At 44.0% G+C, this 18966-nt stretch overlaps 1 protein-coding gene across 3 annotated transcripts in view; it reads right to left on the bottom strand.

Moving 5' to 3' along the window:
- The window catches only part of LOC127635863 (death-associated protein kinase 1-like), a 120700-nt gene extending 102008 nt beyond the window's left edge, over window positions 1-18692 (bottom strand). For all 3 annotated transcript variants that reach the window (XM_052116135.1, XM_052116126.1, XM_052116116.1), the window contains exons 1-2: window positions 18554-18692; window positions 17737-17901 (exon numbers count right to left, since the gene is read on the bottom strand). In XM_052116135.1, the coding sequence (XP_051972095.1) occupies window positions 17737-17798 (62 nt within the window). In that variant the 5' untranslated portion in view covers window positions 17799-17901; window positions 18554-18692. The remainder of the gene's footprint in view (window positions 1-17736; window positions 17902-18553) is intronic.
- Window positions 18693-18966: the final 274 nt, after the last annotated feature.

Raw genomic sequence — 18966 nt, 5'->3', positions numbered from 1 at the left:
CATTCTCCCTCGGACTGGGGCTCCATGCAAGATCTCACCTCGTGGGGTCTCAATGATCCTAAGAAAGGTGAGAAATCAGCCCAGAACTACACGGGAGGAGCTGGTCAATGACCTGAAAAGAGCTGGGACCACCGCTTCCAAGGTTACTGTTGGTAATACACTAAGACGTCATGGTTTGAAATCATGCATGGCACGGAAGGTTCCCCTGCTTAAACCAGCACATGTCAAGGCCCGTCTTAAGTTTGCCAATGACCATTTGGATGATCCAGAGGAGTCATGGGAGAAAGTCATGTGAGTCAGATGAGACCAAAATATAACATTTTGGTCATAATTCCACTAACCGTGTTTGGAGGAAGAAGAATGATGAGTACCATCCCAAGAACACCATCCCTACTGTGAAGCATGGGGGTGGTAGCATCATGCTTTGGGGGTGTTTTTCTGCACATGGGACAGGGCTGACTGCATTGTATTAAGGAGAGGATGACCGGGGCCATGTATTGCGAGATTTTGGGGAACAACCTCCTTCCCTCAGTTAGAGCATTGAAGTTGGGTCGAGGCTGGGTCTTCCAACATGACAATGACCCGAAGCACACAGCCAGGATAACCAAGGAGTGGCTCTGTATGAAGCATATCAAGGTTCTGGCGTGGCCTAGCCAGTCTCCAGACCTAAAGAAGATCTGTGTGGAGGAGTGGGCCAAAATCCCTCCTGCAGTGTGTGCAAACCTGGTGAAAAACTACAGGAAACGTTTGACCTCTGTAATTGCAAACAAAGGCTACTGTACCAAATATTAACACTGATTTTCTCAGGTGTTCAAATACTTATTTGCAGCTGTATCATACAAATAAATAGTTAAAAAATCATACATTGTGATTTCTGGATTTTTTTTTTAGATTATGTTTCTCACAGTGGACATGCACCTACGATGACAATTTCAGACCCCTCCATGATTTCTAAGTGGGAGAACTTGCAAAATAGCAGGGTGTTCAAATATTTATTTTCCTCACTGTATATATACTGCCCTGCAAAAGCAAAAGACCTTAACTCACTAGAGTGTGAAACTGAGAAAAATGACTTTAAAGTTTCTGTTTTGTCCAGACAAAAGTATTATAGGTAGGACTCCCAAAATTTCACAACTAGTTGCTATACAGAAGAAATGTTTGTATGCAAAAAATCTTGAGCTCAAAATTGACCTTTGACCCTTGTTTGGCAGTTAATGTACTCTGCCTTTGTATCATGTGCCAAAAATCAGGAGTCATGCAAAGGCAAAAGGTCAGTAACTGACATATAATCAATATTTACTTGCTGTTTACCATACTTACATCCATTATAAGAACACCTAACCAAGGTCTAGTCATCATGGTATTTGTTTTAAATTATATAGAAGACCTTTGGTTGTTCCTATTTAGTGCTATAATGATCAGGATAGTGCGGCAACACTAACACAGTTAAACAGTATAACAGATAAGTTACTTTGCAGTACAGTATGTACAGTATGAATAAATACAATACATATTTTCACAATAAAGATAATTTAATTATAATTGACTACAAAGGTATATGTATTTAAATGCAAGATATAGAGTAATAATTAATTAAACATTAGACCAATACATTAGAGATTACAGACTGCTCATTCCAAGTTTTTTACTGCTCCAAATAAAATCTTACTGAAAGCTAATTTTTTGAGATATCAACCTAAAATTTGGAACACAACTTGTCCATAGGTATATATGACAAAGCATTCTTGAAATACAACCATTTAAGTTTGGATAGTGATTTTCATGTCTATGCGAAGAAAAGGGAGGGGTGACAGTTAAAGGGTTAAACTTCGAAGTCCAAACTGCTCAAGATGCTCAGTCAACTGAACTTGACTTGGATTACTACTTTTTAATTCTGAGATAATATAGACAGAGTATACCGAAAAAAAGTTGGAATTACTTTTACTATTTAGGTTAGCCTACTTTGTACGGACGTTAGCGATAACCAGCTGTAAAATCTGACGTGAACACCTGCAAGAAGGAAATATGGCTCAAACACGTATGGATTGTTGTGGATACAGCAGATGACGTGCATTGCAATGGATTATATCTTCTATGGATTATATCGGATTGCATGGAAAGGTAGGATGCCTCTGTATTTAATATTTGGTTTTAAATATGTGATGTGAGGCGAGTGTCAGCGTCAACGTTAGCGCTAATTTACGTGACACCGATTAAATTTAGCTAGCTCCGGGCTGTCACTGACATTGACAGATCTGAACCATCGCCCTATCACATCGCTATCACAGAGTAATAATACAAACAAGCAGTCGGCAGTCTACACTTTATTTCAAAGATGTGTCGTGTGTATGTTACACGGTTTGGTGACAATAAAAGAGCGGTAATCTTTGACAGTATGACAAGGCCAGAGTACAGTAACATCACAGCGGCATCGTAACATCTCTCTCTTGATGCCAGGCGAAACAAAGTCAGAACACCTTAAACTCAAATTCAGCGTGCCGGAACAAAGGCTAAGAGCCGTAACAACTGTTACGGCGTTCTGCTGTGGTTTCTCGTATGGTTTTGCATGTTACGGTTGTCATAGCCCTTTAATTTCTCGTTAAAACAATCAAATTGACTCACGATATTTATTCACATGATAAAGGAGGTCTTGAATACCCCAAAAATTACATTAACTAATTTTTGACCAAACATGATGTTACGGCGTTTTGCCTTTGTAGGGCAGTATATATATATATATATATATATATATATATATATATTATATTATATATATATATATATATATATTTATTTTATTTTTTTTTTTAAGCAAAAACAATAAAGCAAAAATATTCACCGACCATCGGCAGGGGGGTTGATATGAATGGTGCCATGGGGGAAATATTATTTATCTAAGATTTTGAGAATAAAGTCTTAATATTTTGAGAAAAATTCTTAATATTTTGAGAATAAAATCAAAATGATGAGATTAAAATCGTAGCATTATGAGATTAATGTCGGAATAGTTTGAGAATAAGGTCTAAATTCAGAGAATAAAATTGTAGCATTATGAGACTAAAGTCAGAATATTTTGAGAATAAAGCCAAAATTACGTGAAACACCGCATCATTATCACAACGATAGAATGCCGAGCCTGCAGCTTCATCAATGCAAGACATGGATGTGGATAATTTAGTTAAATCATATTTTAGTTTACGATTTAGCAACAAAGAAATCCTTTGTCATCTTTTGGCACACCAGCACAAAGTTATTGTTGGAATCCAGACACTGTAACAGTTATGTAGAAATTTTATTTGTTCAGGAGAAACAACAAGACAGACGTTCATGAAGTTGAACTTTAGTAGAACTTGAATTGTACTTACTACAGAAAGTTTCCCAAAAGCATCATTATCTAAGAGGCACATTGTTACGAATGGAGGCAGCGAAGCAGACGAGGAGATGCGGATCCAATCGCAGTTCAACTTTATTAAGTAAACAAGCAAGAAAAAACACAAAGGAAAACCCTCAATGGGGAAATAAACATAAAACTAGAAAACACAGGCAGGGAACACACACCAGGCTAACAACATTCAACGAACGACAAGGAGTGAACAAAAAGCAGGGCTTAAATACACAGTGAGTGATGACAGAATGAGACACAGGTGAAAACAATGAACAAAATGGCAGTGATGATGGCAGGTGGATTCTGGGAAGTGTAGTTCTAAACAATGACAAGTGAGACAGTGGAGCTAAACAAGGGACAAAAGTGAAAACTATGGAATGCAAAGGTGACAAAAATGGCAGACAGAGGGCAACAGTGAAACAAGACAAGGAATTCCTAACATAGCCCCCCCCAAGGATCGGATTCCAGACGATCAACATAAAACAAAAAATGTCCATTGACTGGGGGGGGGAGCTTATGGTGGGCAGACAGACCAAGGGGGGCAACGACGGGCAGACAGGCAGTCCAGGGGGCAACGAAGGGTAGACAGGCAGTCCAAGGGGGCACAAAGGGCAGGCAGGAAGTCCAAGGGGGCACAAAGGGCAGGCAGGAAGTCCAAGGGGGCACAGATGGCAGGCAGGAAGTCCAAGGGGGCACAGATGGCAGGCAGGAAGTCCAAGGGGGCACAAAGGGCAAGGACAGGTTCAGGTGGTCTGGGAGCTGGCCACCGGGCAAGGACAGGTTTGGGGAACCTGGGAGGAGGCCACTGGACAGGGACTGGGTCAGGAGGCCTGGGAGGAGGCCACAGGACAGGGACTGGGGGCCTGGGAGGAGGCCACAGGACGGGAACAGGGTCAGGAGGCCTGGGAGGAGGCCACAGGACAGGGACTGGGTCAGGGGGCCTGGGAAGAGGCCACAGGACAGGAACAGGGTCAGGAGGCCTGGGAGGAGGCCACAGGACAGGGACTGGGTCAGGAGGCCTGGGAGGAGGCCACAGGACAGGGACTGGGTCAGGAGGTCTGGGAGGAGGCCACAGGACAGGGACTGGGTCAGGGGGCCTGGGAGGAGGCCACAGGACAGGGACCGGGTCAGGAGGCCTGGGGAAGGCCACAGGACGGGAACAGGCTCAGGAGGCCTGGGAGGAGATCACAAAGGCGGTGACCTGGAAGGCTCTGGCGGTGAAGCCGTAGGAGGCTCGGGAGGCAGAGCCACAGGAGGCTCAGGAGGCAGAGCCGCAGGAGGCTCGGGAGGCGGAGCCGTAGGAGGCTCGGGAGGCGGAGCCGAGGGAGGCTCGGGAGGCGGAGCCGAGGGAGGCTCAGCTGAGGGAGGCTCTGGAGGCGGAGCTGAGGGAGGCTCTGGAGGCTAAGAGGCCTCAGGGGGCGGAGCCGTGGGAGGCTCAGGAGGCAGAGCCGAGGGAGGAGGAACCATGGAAAGCTTGGGAGGCTCAGGGGGCGGAGCCGAAGGAGGCTCGGGAGGCTCAGCTGAGGGAGGCTCTGGAGGCGGAGCTGAGGGAGGCTCAGAGGCCTCAGGGGGCGGAGCCGTGGGAGGCTCAGGAGGCAGAGCCGAGGGAGGAGGAACCATGGAAAGCTCGGGAGGCTCAGGGGGCAGAGCCGTGGGAGGGTCAGGAGGCAGAGCAGAGGGAGGCTCGAGAGGCGGAGCCCTGGGAAACTCGGGAGGAGGAGCCCTGGGTGGCTCGGGAGACTTGAGAGGCGGAGCCCTGGAAGGCTCGAGAGGCTTGAGAGGCGGAGCCCTGGGAGGCTCAAGAGACTTGAGGGGTGGAGCCCTGGGAGGCTCAAGAGACTTGAGGGGTGGAGCCCTGGGAGGCTCGAGAGGCGGAGCACTGGGAGGTTCGAGAGGAGCCCTGGGAGGCTCGGGAGACTTGAGAGGCGGAGCCCTGGGAGGCTCGGGAGACTTGAGAGGCGGAGCCCTGGAAGGCTCAAGAGGAGCCCTGGAAGACTCGAGAGGCGGAGCCCTGGGAGGCTCGAGAGGCTTGAGAGGCGGAGCCCTGGGAGGCTTGAGAGGCGGAGCTCTGGAAAGCTCAGGAGGCGGAGCTCTGGAAAGCTCGGGAGGCGGACCTCTAGGAAGCTCGGGAGGCGGACCTCTAGGAAGCTCGGGAGGCGGAGCTCTGGAAAGCTCGGGAGGCGGAGCTCTGGAAAGCTCGGGAGGCGGAGCTCTGGAAAGCTCGGGAGGCTCAGAAGGCGGAGCTCTGGAAAGCTCAGGAAGCTCAGAAGGCGGAGCTCTGGAAAGCTTGGGAGGCGGAGCTCTGGAAAGCTCGGGAGGCTCGGAAGTCGGAGCTCTGGAAAGCTCGGGAGGCGGAGCTCTGGAAAGCTCGGGAGGCGGAGCTCTGGGAAGCTCGGGAGGCTCGAGGGGCGCAGGCTCTAGGACGGGCATGACAATTGGCGCTGGCTTTTGGTCAGTCCAGGCTATTGGCATTAGCCCGGGAACAGTCGAGGCTACAGGCGCTGGCTCAGGGACGGTCGAGGCTACAGGCGCTGGCTCAGGGACGGTCGAGGCTACAGGCGCTGGCTCAGGGACGGTCGAGGCTACAGCCGCTGGCTCAAGGACGACCAAGGCGACAGGCACTGGCTCACTGACCTCTGAGGTGACAGGCACTGGCTCACTGACCTCTGAGGTGACAGGCACTGGCTCACTGACCTCTGAGGTGACAGGCACTGGCTCACTGACTGTGGTATGCGCTGGCTCACTGACCTCTGAGGCGACAGGCTCTGGCTGGGTGACTGTGGTATGCGCTGGCTTGGGTTCGCTGACCGTGGCTGACGAGGGCTCTGGCTCGCACACCGGGGCAGGCGAGGGTTCTGGCTCGCTGACCGTAGCTGACGAGGGCTCTGGCTCGCAGACCGGGGCAGGCGAGGGCTCTGGCTCGCAGACCGGGGCAGGCGAGGGCTCTGGCTCGCAGACCGGGGCAGGCGTGGCTCTGGCTCGCAGACCGTGGCAGGCGGAGACTGGGGAGCAGAAGCCTTTCCTCTTCTCCTCCTCCGCCGGGCGGACGAAGCTGACAACGCTGGCTCGTTGGCCGTGGTAGGCGTGAAGGGACGAACCAGGGGCGAAGGGAGAGTTACCACTGTGGGAGGAGTGGCAGGGTTCTCCTCGATGACGCCCACAGTAAACGGTGAACTGCAGGCCAGCAGAGTCTCCTCCACGAACGCATGGAGCGTCCAGCCGCGCGTTGCCTGTGGCAACCGCTCCTTGAGCGCACTGTTCAGGCTCGCCCGGAAAAACCCCACCAGGTCGTAGTCAGGGAATTCGGTGGCACTCGCAATCGCGAGGAAATCGCGGATGTGGTCCTCTACCGGACGATTTCCCTGACTAAGGCTGAGCAGCTGACAGCTCGCTTTTCGAACCGCTGGATCCATGTTTGGTCATTCGTTCTGTTACGAATGGAGGCAGCGAAGCAGACGAGGAGATGCGGATCCAATCACAGTTCAACTTTATTAAGTAAACAAGCAAGAAAAAACACAAAGGAAAACCCCCAATGGGGAAATAAACATAAAACTAGAAAACACAGGCAGGGAACACACACCAGGCTAACAACATTCAACGAACGACAAGGAGTGAACAAAAAGCAGGGCTTAAATACACAGTGAGTGATGACAGAATGAGACACAGGTGAAAACAATGACCAAAATGGCAGTGATGATGGCAGGTGGATTCTGGGAAGTGTAGTTCTAAACAATGACAAGTGAGACAATGGAGCTAAACAAGGTGAAAACTATGGAATGCAAAGGTGACAAAAATGGCAGACAGAGGGCAACAGTGAAACAAGACAAGGAATTCCTAACACACATAAAGCGTTTGTAAATTAACTAGAGCTATGAACCGCTCTTAATTCCATTAAGTGCAACTACACGTTCTCACATGTTTAAAAGTTTATCAGATACAAAGAGACATTTAATAAAAATAAATAAATACATTCTCTCTCTTCTTCCTACATTTACATTTACATTTCTGCATTTGGCAGACGCTTTTATCCAAAGCGACTTACAAAGCCCTTATTACAGGGACAATCGCCTTGGAGCCACCTGGAGTTAAGTGCCTTGCTCAAGGACACAATGGTGGTGGCTGTGGGGCTCGAACCAGCGTCCTTCTGATTACCAGATTACCAGTTATGTGCTTAGACCACTACACCACCACTACTCCTCCTCCTCTTCTTACTCATTCCAATGGATGATTCAAATAGTCCAAGGCTGTTTACATGGCAGTCACAAACTGCATGGCAGGCTACAAATGCACAGTAATGCTGGGCGATATGAAAGTAATATATTCATGATATTTAAAAAAAAAAAACGGACGAGGAGGTGTTAGTATTGGTTTTGCTTTAAAAATTATATTTACGTATTGAAGTATGAAAAACTTATTTCTAAATTCAAATTACATTTCAAACGAAACGAAAATGCTATAACAAATGAAATGGTCAAAAAACAAAAATGGAATATACAGGTGAAACTCGAAAAATTAGAATATCGTGCAAAAGTTCATTCATTTCAGTAATTCAACTTAAAAGGTGAAACTAATATATTATATAGACTCATTACAAGCAAAGTAAGATATTTCAAGCCTTTATTTGATATAATTTTGATGATTATGGCTTACAGCTTATGAAAACCCCAAATTCAGAATCTCAGAAAATTAGAATATTACATGGAATCAATATAAAAAAAGGATTTTAAATACAGAAATGTCGGCCCTCTGAAAAGTATAATCATGAATATGTACTCAATACTTGGTTTGGGCCCCTTTTACATTAATTACTGCCTCAATGCGCCGTGGCATGGATGCTATCAGCCTGTGGCACTGCTGAGGTGTTATGGAAGACCAAGATGCTTCAATAGCGGCCTTCAGCTCTTCTGCATTGTTTGGTCTCATGTCTCTCATCTTTCTCTTGGCAATGCCCCATAGATTCTCTATGGGGTTCAGGTCAGGCGAGTTTGCTGGCCAATCAAGCACAGTAATACCATGGTCATTGAACCAGGTTTTGGTACTTTGGTACTGCTCTAAAATGTCCCGGTAGACGGCTGCGTTGACTCTGGACTTAATAAAGCACAGTGGACCAACACCAGCCGATGACATGGCTCCCCAAACCAACACAGACTGTGGAAACTTCACACTGGACTTTAAGCATCTTGGATTGTGTGCCTCTCCATTCTTCCTCCAGACTCTGGGACCTTGGTTTCCAAATGAGATGCAAAATTTGCTCTCATCAAAAAAGAGGACTTTGGACCACTGAGCAACAGACCAGTTCTTTTTTTCTTTAGCCCAGGTAAGACGTTTGACATTTGAAGCCCATGTCCAGGACCCGTCTGTGTGTGGTGGCTCTTGATGCAGTAACTCCAGCCTCAGTCCACTCCTTGTGAAGCTCCCCACACATTTGAATGGCCTTTTCCTGACAATCCTCTCCAGGCTACGGTCATCCCTGCTGCTTGTGCACCTTTTTCTTCCACACTTTTCCCTTCCACTTAACTTTCTATTAATGTGCTTTGATACAGCACTTTGAGAACATCCAACTTCTTTTGCAATTACCTTTTGAGGCTTTCCCTCCTTGTGGAGGGTGTCAATGATGGTTTTCTGCACAACTGTCAGGTCAGCAGTCTTCCCCATGATTGTGAATTCAACTGAACCAGACTGAGAGACCATTTAAAGGCTCAGGAACCCTTTGCAGGTGTTTAGCTGATTAGAGTGTGACACTTTGAGCCTACAATACTGAACCTTTTCACAATATTCTAATTTTCTGAGATTCTGAATTTGGGGTTTTCATAAGCTGTAAGCCATAATCATCAAAATTATATCAAATAAAGGCTTGAAATATCTTACTTTGCTTGTAATGAGTCTATATAATATATTAGTTTCACCTTTTAAGTTGAATTACTGAAATTAATGAACTTTTGCACAATATTCTAATTTTTCGAGTTTCACCTGTAAGCACCCTTCTTTATGCCATCACGCAAGTATCAGTCTCCAACAGGTGGAAAATTACTAATACAAATTAAGACCTTAAGACAATTATAAATGTAAACATAATATTGATACTAATTAAAATATACAGTGGGTACGGAAAGTATTCAGACCCCCTTAAATTTTTCACTCTTTGTTATATTGCAGCCATTTGCTAAAATAATTTAAGTTCATTTTTTTCCTCATTATTGTACACACAGCACCCCATATTGACAGAAAAACACAAAATTGTTGACATTTTTTGCACATTTATTAAAAAAGAAAAACTTAAATATCACATGGTCCTAAGTATTCAGACCCTTTGTTCAGTATTTAGTAAAGCACCCTTTTGATCTAATACAGCCATGAGTCTTTTTGGGAAAGATGCAACAAGTTTTTCACATCTGGATTTGGGTATCCTCTGCCATTCCTCCTTGCAGATCCTCTCCAGTTCTGTCAGGTTGGATTGTAAACGTTGGTGGACAGCCATTTTCAGGTCTCTCCAGAGATGCTCAATTGGGTTTAAGTCAGGGCTCTGGCTGGGCCATTCAAGAACAGTCACGGAGTTGTTGTGAAGCCACTCCTTCGTTATTTTAGCGGTGTGCTTAGGGTCATTGTCTTGTTGGAAGGTGAACCTTCGGCCCAGTCTGAGGTCCAGAGCACTCTGGAGAAGGTTTTCGTCCAGGATATCCCTGTACTTGGCCGCATTCATCTTTCCCTCGATTGCAACCAGTCGTCCTGTCCCTGCAGCTGAAAAACACCCCCACAGCATGATGCTGCCACCACCATGCTTCACTGATGAGACTGTATTGGACAGGTGATGAGCAGTGCCTGGTTTTCTCCACACATACCGCTTAGAATTAAAGCCAAAAAGTTCTATCTTGGTCTCATCAGACAAGAGAATCTTATTTATCACCATCTTGGAGTCCTTCAGGTGTTTTTTTAGCAAATTCCATGCAGGCTTTCATGTGTCTTGCACTGAGGAGAGGCTTCCGTCGGGCCACTCTGCCATAAAGCCCCGACTGGTGGATGGCTGCAGTGATGGTTGACTTACTACAACTTTCTCCCATCTCCCGACTGCATCTCTGGAGCTCAGCCACAGTGATCTTTGGGTTCTTCTTTACCTCTCTCACCAAGGCTCTTCTCCCCCGATAGCTCAGTTTGGCCGGACGGCCAGCTCTAGGAAGGGTTCTAGTCATCCCAAACGTCTTCCATTTAAGGATTATGGAGGCCACTGTGCTCTTATGAACCTTAAGGGCAGCAGACATTTTTTGCAACCTTGGCCAGATCTGTGCCTTGCCACAATTCTGTCTCTGAGCTCTTCAGGCAGTTCCTTTGACCTCATGATTCTCATTTGCTCTGACATGCACTGTGAGCTGTAAGGTCTTATATAGACAGGTGTGTGGCTTTCCTAATCAAGTCCAATCAGTATAATCAAACACAGCTGGACTCAATTGAAGGTGTAGAACCATCTCAAGGATGATCAGAAGAAATGGACCGCACCTGAGTTAAATAAATGAGTGTCACAGCAAAGGGTCTGAATACTTAGGACCATGTGATATTTCAGTTTTTCTTTTTTAATAAATGTGCAAAAATGTCAACAATTCTGTGTTTTTCTGTCAATATGGGGTGCTGTGTGTACAATAATGAGGAAAAAAATGAACTTAAATGATTTTAGCAAATGGCTGCAATATAACAAAGAGTGAAAAATTTAAGGGGGTCTGAATACTTTCCGTACTCACTGTAAATACATTTTAAGTTCAACGAGAACTTGTTTAGGTTGTATATACATCCATCCATCCATCCATCTTCAACCGCTTATCCGAAGTCGGGTCGCCGGGGCAGCTGCTCCAGCAGGGGGCCCCAAACTTCCCTATCCCGAGCCACATTAACCAGCTCTGACTGGGCGACCCCGAGGCGTTCCCAGGCCAGTGTGGAGATGTAATCTCTCCACCTAGTCCTGGGTCTTCCCCGAGGCCTCCTCCCAGCTGGACGTGCCTGAAACACCTCCCTAGGGAGGCGGCCAGGGGGCATCCTTACCAGATGCCCAAACCACCTCAACTGACTCCTTTCAACGCAAAGGAGCAGCAGCTCTACTCCGAGCTCCTCACGGATGACTGAGCTCCTCACCCTATCTCTAAGGGAGAAGCCCGCCACCCTTCTGAGGAAGCCCATTTCGGCCGCTTGTACTCGCGACCTAGTTCTTTCGGTCATGACCCAACCTTCATGACCATAGGTGAGGGTAGGAACAAAAATTGACCGGTAGATCGAGAGCTTTGCCTTTCGGCTCAGCTCTCTTTTCGTGACAACGGTGCGATAGAGCCGAGTGCAATACCGCCCCTGCTGCCCCGACTCTCCGGCCAACCTCCCGCTCCATTGTCCCCTCACTCGTGAACAAGACCCAGAGGTACTTGAACTCCTTCACTTGGGGCAAAACTTCATTCCCTACCTGGAGTACGCACTCCATCGGTTTCCTGCTGAGAACCATGGCCTCAGATTTAGAGGTGCTAATCCTCATCCCAGCTGCTTCACACTCGACTGCCAAGCTGATCCAGTGAGAGCTGAAGGTCACGGACCGATGATGACATGAAGACAACATCATCTGCAAAAAGCAGCGATGAGATCCCCAGCCCACCGAACCGCACACCTTCCCCACCCGACTACGCCTCGATATCCTGTCCATGAATATCACAAACAGGATTGGTGACAAAGCGCAGCCTTGGCGGAGACCAACCCCACATGGAATGAACTTCGACTTTGTGCCGAGGACCCGACACAGCCCTCGCTTTGGACGTACAGGGATTGGATCGCCCTAAGAAGGGACCCCCCACCCCGTACTCCCACAGCACCTCCCACAGTCTCTCCGGGGACCCGGTCATACGCCTTCTCCAGATCCACAAAACACATGTAGACCGGATGGGCATAATCCCAGGCCCCTCCAGGATCCTTGCAGAGTAAAGATCTGGTCCGTTGTTCCACGGCCAGGACCTAAAACCGCATTGTTCCTCTTCAATCTGAGGTTCGACAATCGGCCGAACCCTCCTCTCCAGCACCTTGGAGTAAACTTTACCAGGGAGGCTGAGAAGTGTGATACCCCTGTAGTTGGCACACACATAAATGATTTAAGGAGTTGTATATACATGTGCTATATAAATTGAACAGTTCCATGAGACATGCTCCCGTTATAGCCGCTTGTTGCTCGAGATAGTGTTCCAGCTGTTCCATCGTGTAACATCATCCATGATAAGATTATGTGATGTGATCTCAAGCATCTTATACTTTACCACGAGCACAGCTGTTGCTGTGGCACTGCGGTGAAAGAAAGCCACGACTTTTCTCAAGTGACAAAGCAAGCGACTCACACAGGGAGCATGCAAACCTGCTTGCGAAGCAAGATTCAATGTGTGCAAAACCCTGGGAGACAACCCAGCTCCTCTCACTGCCACCTCCATAATAATTTCATGATTTACATGTAATGTTTACTGTGAAATGAGAAAATGAATTTTGTTGTAGCAGAATTTTATTGTAGTGTGTGTAAAGAGCTCAAGGGGCTGCATCTGTAACTGTTGGCAGGCTTCTGGGGTTGGAGAGGGTCGTGTGTCACGGTTCGGTCTTCAGGAACCGTGACACAGGATCGTGGATGTTTGTATCGTGATTTTGGTTGCAGTTTGCGTATCGTTACAGCCCCAAACAATATGCATGTAAACATTATTTTATTGTGATTGCTAACCTTTTCTCTGTAAAATTAGAACCAACATTACAACCTTGTTGCCATGATGACAAACAAACCCAAAACCCTAAAATGACTGTAAAAGTTACAATTTAAACAACTTTACAGCTCAAATAATCCACAAGTTTTAACAGAAGAATTCATGCAAGTGCTTTTATAAAATTAGAAGCTTCACATTTCTGTGTTTAAACACTCCAAAATGTGTCTCTATTCACTTCCATTTTAAGTGCCACTTTTTCAAGAAAAGGAAGGATGAGTTGAAATAAATTTTTGTGGTAATCTAAATTAACCACAAATGCTGTTGATTCAGCTTAACATGTATTGCACCCCGGATATTCCTTTAAATTAGAGCAATTTAAGTTTTTATGCAACTGACTGAAACATTTTACACAACTAAGGCTTAAGGAGTCAATTATGCAATCAGAATAACTGAGAGATGCTGACGTCCCTCAGGAACAAATGGCAAGAACATCTTTATAATTAAACATTAGATTGAAATCCCCTCAGTATGTTGCATTATGCAACTGATTTAACTAAATCAATGTTTCGGAATACTATACACTGTTATGTGAGAAATAACACATAAATGATTTCTCTTCAATACAATAGAGCCCGATTTCCAACAACCCACACAAGGAGCAGACTCATCCATAGGTGCGTGCATGGTGATTTAATCGCCCACACGCAGAGCAGTCAATGGGAAACCAAGAATATGCATTTTCATGAAAACCAGTTAAAAAGAACATCCATCTCTTGTCCGCCAAAAAATTAAATATTACACAAAATATTACTCAACTGATATTTTAAGAGCCAAAGCAACAGCACTAATCCACTGCATTAATGCAGTGTCTAAGTGAACCAGTCGAGAAGTTGAGATACCCGGCAACATCAAATCAATTAGATCAACCAGACTGGATGTCTTTAACAGCCAAATTATAAAGCAGAAATGTATTTGTCAGTGAGCAGCATAGCAGACTAACCCAATTTGTCTTGATCACGAGGGCAATATCAACTCCCAGAAGAGAAATCTACACACTGACCTTCACAGCCATCTGAACCCCATCAATAAGTGCAATAACAAATAGGAATGTATGAAGATTCGCCTGACTGTAAAAATTAAAAGATAACTACTCAAGGCACCATTTGAGGGTCCTCAGATGCCACACTGGAAGAACCCTCTGGAGATCCTCCAGACACATTTAAAAGAGCCTCAAATATCCTATTTATGTACTCAATGTACTTCAATAGTACATTGAGTACATAGGCCTGAAAGCCTTTCCATTGTGATGGTGTTTTTGAAGGAACAGTCGACAATTCTTGAGGTGTCTTTACACAGCAGATATATGGCTGCTCTGTGCCTGCTCAAAATTCTGTAAAGACTAGAGGTGTGAATCTTCACTGGCCTCACGAGTCAATTACGATTCAAAGGGTAACGATTCAATTATAAAACGAATCTCGATGCATCATGATGCATCTTGTCCTTCGATTTCTTACTTTTTTCAGTTTCTTCAAAATGTATTTTTTACTCTATTTTTTTTCCCTTGCATCTTTTTATTTAACAGCTGTTTTAAAAGTCAGAATGAGTCACATTACATAAACTGGCCTTTTACATTCAGTATGAGCTGTGAACAAACCATGGAACATTCACAAGATTCCAAGAAAACAATAATTAAATGAAAACATCAACATCTCTCGAACCGCTGCCTCATCATTATTTTCTTCTGTGTTTTCCCCTGTTGTGAGAAAATCAGTGCAATTATGGGAGCAAGCTCGTCTTTCATGTTGTTTGTTGGCTTCTTATCACGAATAAACTCTCCCGTTGCTATGTGCGAGTGTTTATGAAAGAATTTAGGGATTGTAGATTCATTCGGGCACAAATGGTCATATGTTTGATTCAGAAGTTCTGCAAACAGTCGTGTTTGAGCACTTAACTGCAGTGTATGCACTTCACTCACGTCTTTGTTTCCACATCTGTCTTTGGCATTCTTTTGAGAATCGATTCAGAATCGTTTGAGCATGAATCGTGATGCATCGCTGAAACAATGTTTTCCAACAGCTCTAGTAAAGACGCAATGCCACATAAAAAGCCAGAATAATATATAGCTGCAAGCAGCAATGCGATTCCTCCTCAAAATGGCAAATCATTTAAAATTGATCAGTAGAGGGTTGGGGTTAAACCCTCCCAATGGAGGAATCCAAAAAAACATGTATTTCTGTCTGAATAAACGAAACATTTTCAGTGTACAGGAAAATCCATAATGCCGGACCTTATGGATCCTTGAGGCTTTTTTGTTCCCAATGTGAATGTGGGCCATTCTTGGTTTGTGGGTTCCTGTTGGCCTGTAGTATCAATGTACCAAATTGTAACATTTTTGACCAGAAAATAGGAATTTTTGGCGTGGCCTATGGCCTAAGGGCAAATGTGGGCCATTCTTTGCGCAGTACTTCAGAGTGATGTCATCTTAAAGCATGTTAGGTTTGAAAAACCATCAGTCAAAATTACATTTGATTTATTGACACATATTGACAAAATGTGGACATTTACATAAACATGCCCCTTTCTGCCATTTTGTATCGTATTCATTTTTGCTAAGTAACGTTTTGAAAGACATCAATTCTACACATGTGTACCAAGTCAAGTCAATTGGAGCTACGGTTCAGGAGAAGAAGATTTTTGTAGGCTTCCCCAAATTTTCACTGTACAGGAAAATCCATCAAGGCAGAAGTTATGGGTCCTTGAGGCTTTTTTGTTCCCCATGAGAAATGAGGCATGTACACCAAGTTTCAGATGAATTGGACAAATAGGGTGAAAATGGCATCACTTTGAAAATATTTTTTTTGGGCGTGGCCTGTAGCGCCACCTATGGGCGAATGTGGGCAATTCTTGGTGTGGGGGTACCGTTGGCATGGAGTATTAACGTGCCAATTTAGAAAATTTTTGACCAGTGACTTTGAGATATTGGGGCTCAAGGAGAATAATAATAATAATAATAATAATAATAATAATAATAATAATAAAACCGTCAATACCAATAGATTTCCTCCTTCCGGAGGAATCTAATAATAATAATAATAATAATACAGTCAATACCAATAGCGGAGGAATATAATTATGCCTGCTCTGACCCACCTCTGACCCACCTCAGCCCCTAGTATCAAAGACATTCCATACTGCTTTGGTTCAGTGTAAATGAAATACAAAATCAAAAAAGCCTTAATAGGTGTTGTTGTCATAAGAGGAGCATATACAGTATTTCATAATTTACAGTTTCATTTTTAAAAGTATAATTTCATATTTAAAATAGGAATTTCATAACATAATTTCAGCAATTTGAATAGCTTTTTAAATGCATTTATGCCACCTGTGATCAGCATTAAACAGTCTGTGTATATAAACCTTAAAGGAATAGTTCATCCAAAAATGAAAATTCTATCTTCATTTAATTACATCATGTAATCCCAGATGTGTATGACTTTCTTCTGCAAAACACAAATTAATTCTTTTTTGAAGAATATTTCAGCTCTGTAGGTTGAAAATGCAAGTGAATGGTGACCGAAATGTTTGAGCTCCAAAAAGCACCTAAATGCAGCATAATAATAATCTGTAAGACTCCAGTAGTTAAATTTATATTTTCAGAAGTGATATGACAATTGTGGGTTAGAAACAGATCAATATAGTCCTTTTTTATTATAAATTATCCTCCCTTTACTCTTGTATATGTGCAGCTCGTCTGAAAGCTTATGCTAGCTGAAGTAAGGGATATTCCATCATTTAAACTGGTGTGTATAAATGAGAACAGTTTACTGAGGACATGGATATGCTTGTTTTTCTCAACAAAAACATGACATGAGATAGAATATAAACATGATAACTATTACATGGCGCATGTTTATAGTCGTCCTGTACGTTAACTGCGTCCGTCTAATTCACTTTGCGGGAGCTTAAATGCTTTCATTCTATTATTTTTTTGTTTTCACTCATTGCTTGTTTATATAAAAAAAATAAAAACACAGGACATGATATAAGCTTGATTTGATTATAAAAAGAAGCTTGTTTTTTTTAATAGTGACACAATCTTTATGACTAAAATAATATTTTACAAAGTCTATTTCTCATTAATTACTTTCATTAAAATAATAGAATATTCAAATATAAATTTTTTATGAGCTTAAATATTTGAATACCAAATTATTAATGAATGCCCATACCTAATCAGAATAAAGAACTAAAGATCAAAATAAACATCTTGGATGACATGAGGGTGAGTAAATGAGAGAATTTTCATTTTTGGGGGAACTAATCCTTTAATGGCACTTCAGATGCAGCCTTTGTACCACCATTGCAGTGTAAATATGGCTTACTCTGTTTCTCAGAGAATGAAAGGGTGTCTAGCAGATCTTCAGAGGATTTTGCCAGTGTAACAGCTGAGGAACCCCAAAATTTTCCTCAAGTATCTTTTTATTTTTACAGTGAGTGACAGCCAAATGTGTTTTTTGTTGATATTCCGACAGCATTAAAAGCCCTATTATTGTATTCAATTAAGTCAAAATAGAATGTACCTGCAAAAATTTATCCAACCTTACGAAAATAAATAAACCTATAAAAATAATCAATTTCAAGCCCATCACATACCTCCCGAGTTCGACTCCAATCTCGTAATAATCCTCCACATTCTCCTGGTTGAACACAGTCATGGTGCTGCTGGGCGCTTCCTTCTCTCCGGGGGAGGTTCCCAAATCAGCAGCCCATTTTTGTCAACATAATGACAGTTTGCGGCGAACCCCTCTCATATTCGGTCTGGTGGAGAGAAAGAAAGACAGAAGGAGTGTGAAGGAAACATGCGTAAAAATGTTCAGCGTCTTTTGGACTCGTCTACGCTGGATGTGAAAACGTCTGCTCTTCGGATATCTTCACCGAATGCGCTAAAACGGATTTTAACTAGAGGGTGGTAACTAATAAACACCACAAGGGAGCAAGTAGCAGTGGTTATGTTCAGATTGGCCAAAGCACTGAGGGAAAAGCAGCAGTCCACCACGCGTGGCGTTGCCAAGTGAACACAGTGCTGCTTGATATGTGTGTGTGTGTGTGTGTGTGTGTGTGTGTGTGTGTGTGTGTGTGTGTGTGTGTGTGTGTGTGTGTGTGTGTGTGTGTGTGTGTGTGTGTGCGCGTGCGTGCGATGGAACTGCTCTTGATCGTATGTAACCCCTGAATTCACCACGGCAAGAAAAGAAACAAGAAAAGCACTGAATCGAGTCAAAGAGCTTTTGTGGTGGTTAAAACCTCGCTAAAAATAACAATGTTCCATTAAATGTACGTCTTCGCTTTGGGGTTTCATTTCATATGATTAAAGAAAGCTGTTTTCTTCACTACTGACACAATACAAGTGTAGCAAGCGCTTTTAGCCAGAAAATACCTATTCCTTAGATAAAAGCAAACAATAGTAGCTTACCTTTATATTTCCATCGTTGTCAGTGTCCAAGCAGCAGGTAAGGTCCAGTGTGAAACGATAAAACAGCATAGCCTTCAAGCGAGACATGGAAGTGTTGTGCTGCAGGAAATGGGAGGATTGTTACAATGTAGAAGGTGCGGGGCTCTCGTGATAATAAAAGTCTGTCTGAGGGGGCGCTGTAGAGCAACGCTCTTAATTGTAATTTTGGTCTCATATTGTACAACTGTTAATAGGTTGAAAATAGTCATGTAAAAGTGCAATTGCTGTCTGTGTCTTTGTTTTTATGTTTGACTATCTGGTTATGTGTGCTGGTATGTCAGGATAAGAAACGTTTTCTTAAAGGACAGTTAGTCTCTGGTGAAACAAATATAGTAAAACTGAAAGTAATGTAACCCTGCCCGCTTCTTCACATT

The sequence above is a fragment of the Xyrauchen texanus genome, chromosome 4 (genome assembly GCF_025860055.1).
Source record: "Xyrauchen texanus isolate HMW12.3.18 chromosome 4, RBS_HiC_50CHRs, whole genome shotgun sequence".
Classification (NCBI taxonomy): domain Eukaryota; kingdom Metazoa; phylum Chordata; class Actinopteri; order Cypriniformes; family Catostomidae; genus Xyrauchen; species Xyrauchen texanus.
The sequence above is the reverse complement of the archived record's forward strand: the minus strand, read 5'-3'. Positions and strand labels throughout refer to the sequence as shown.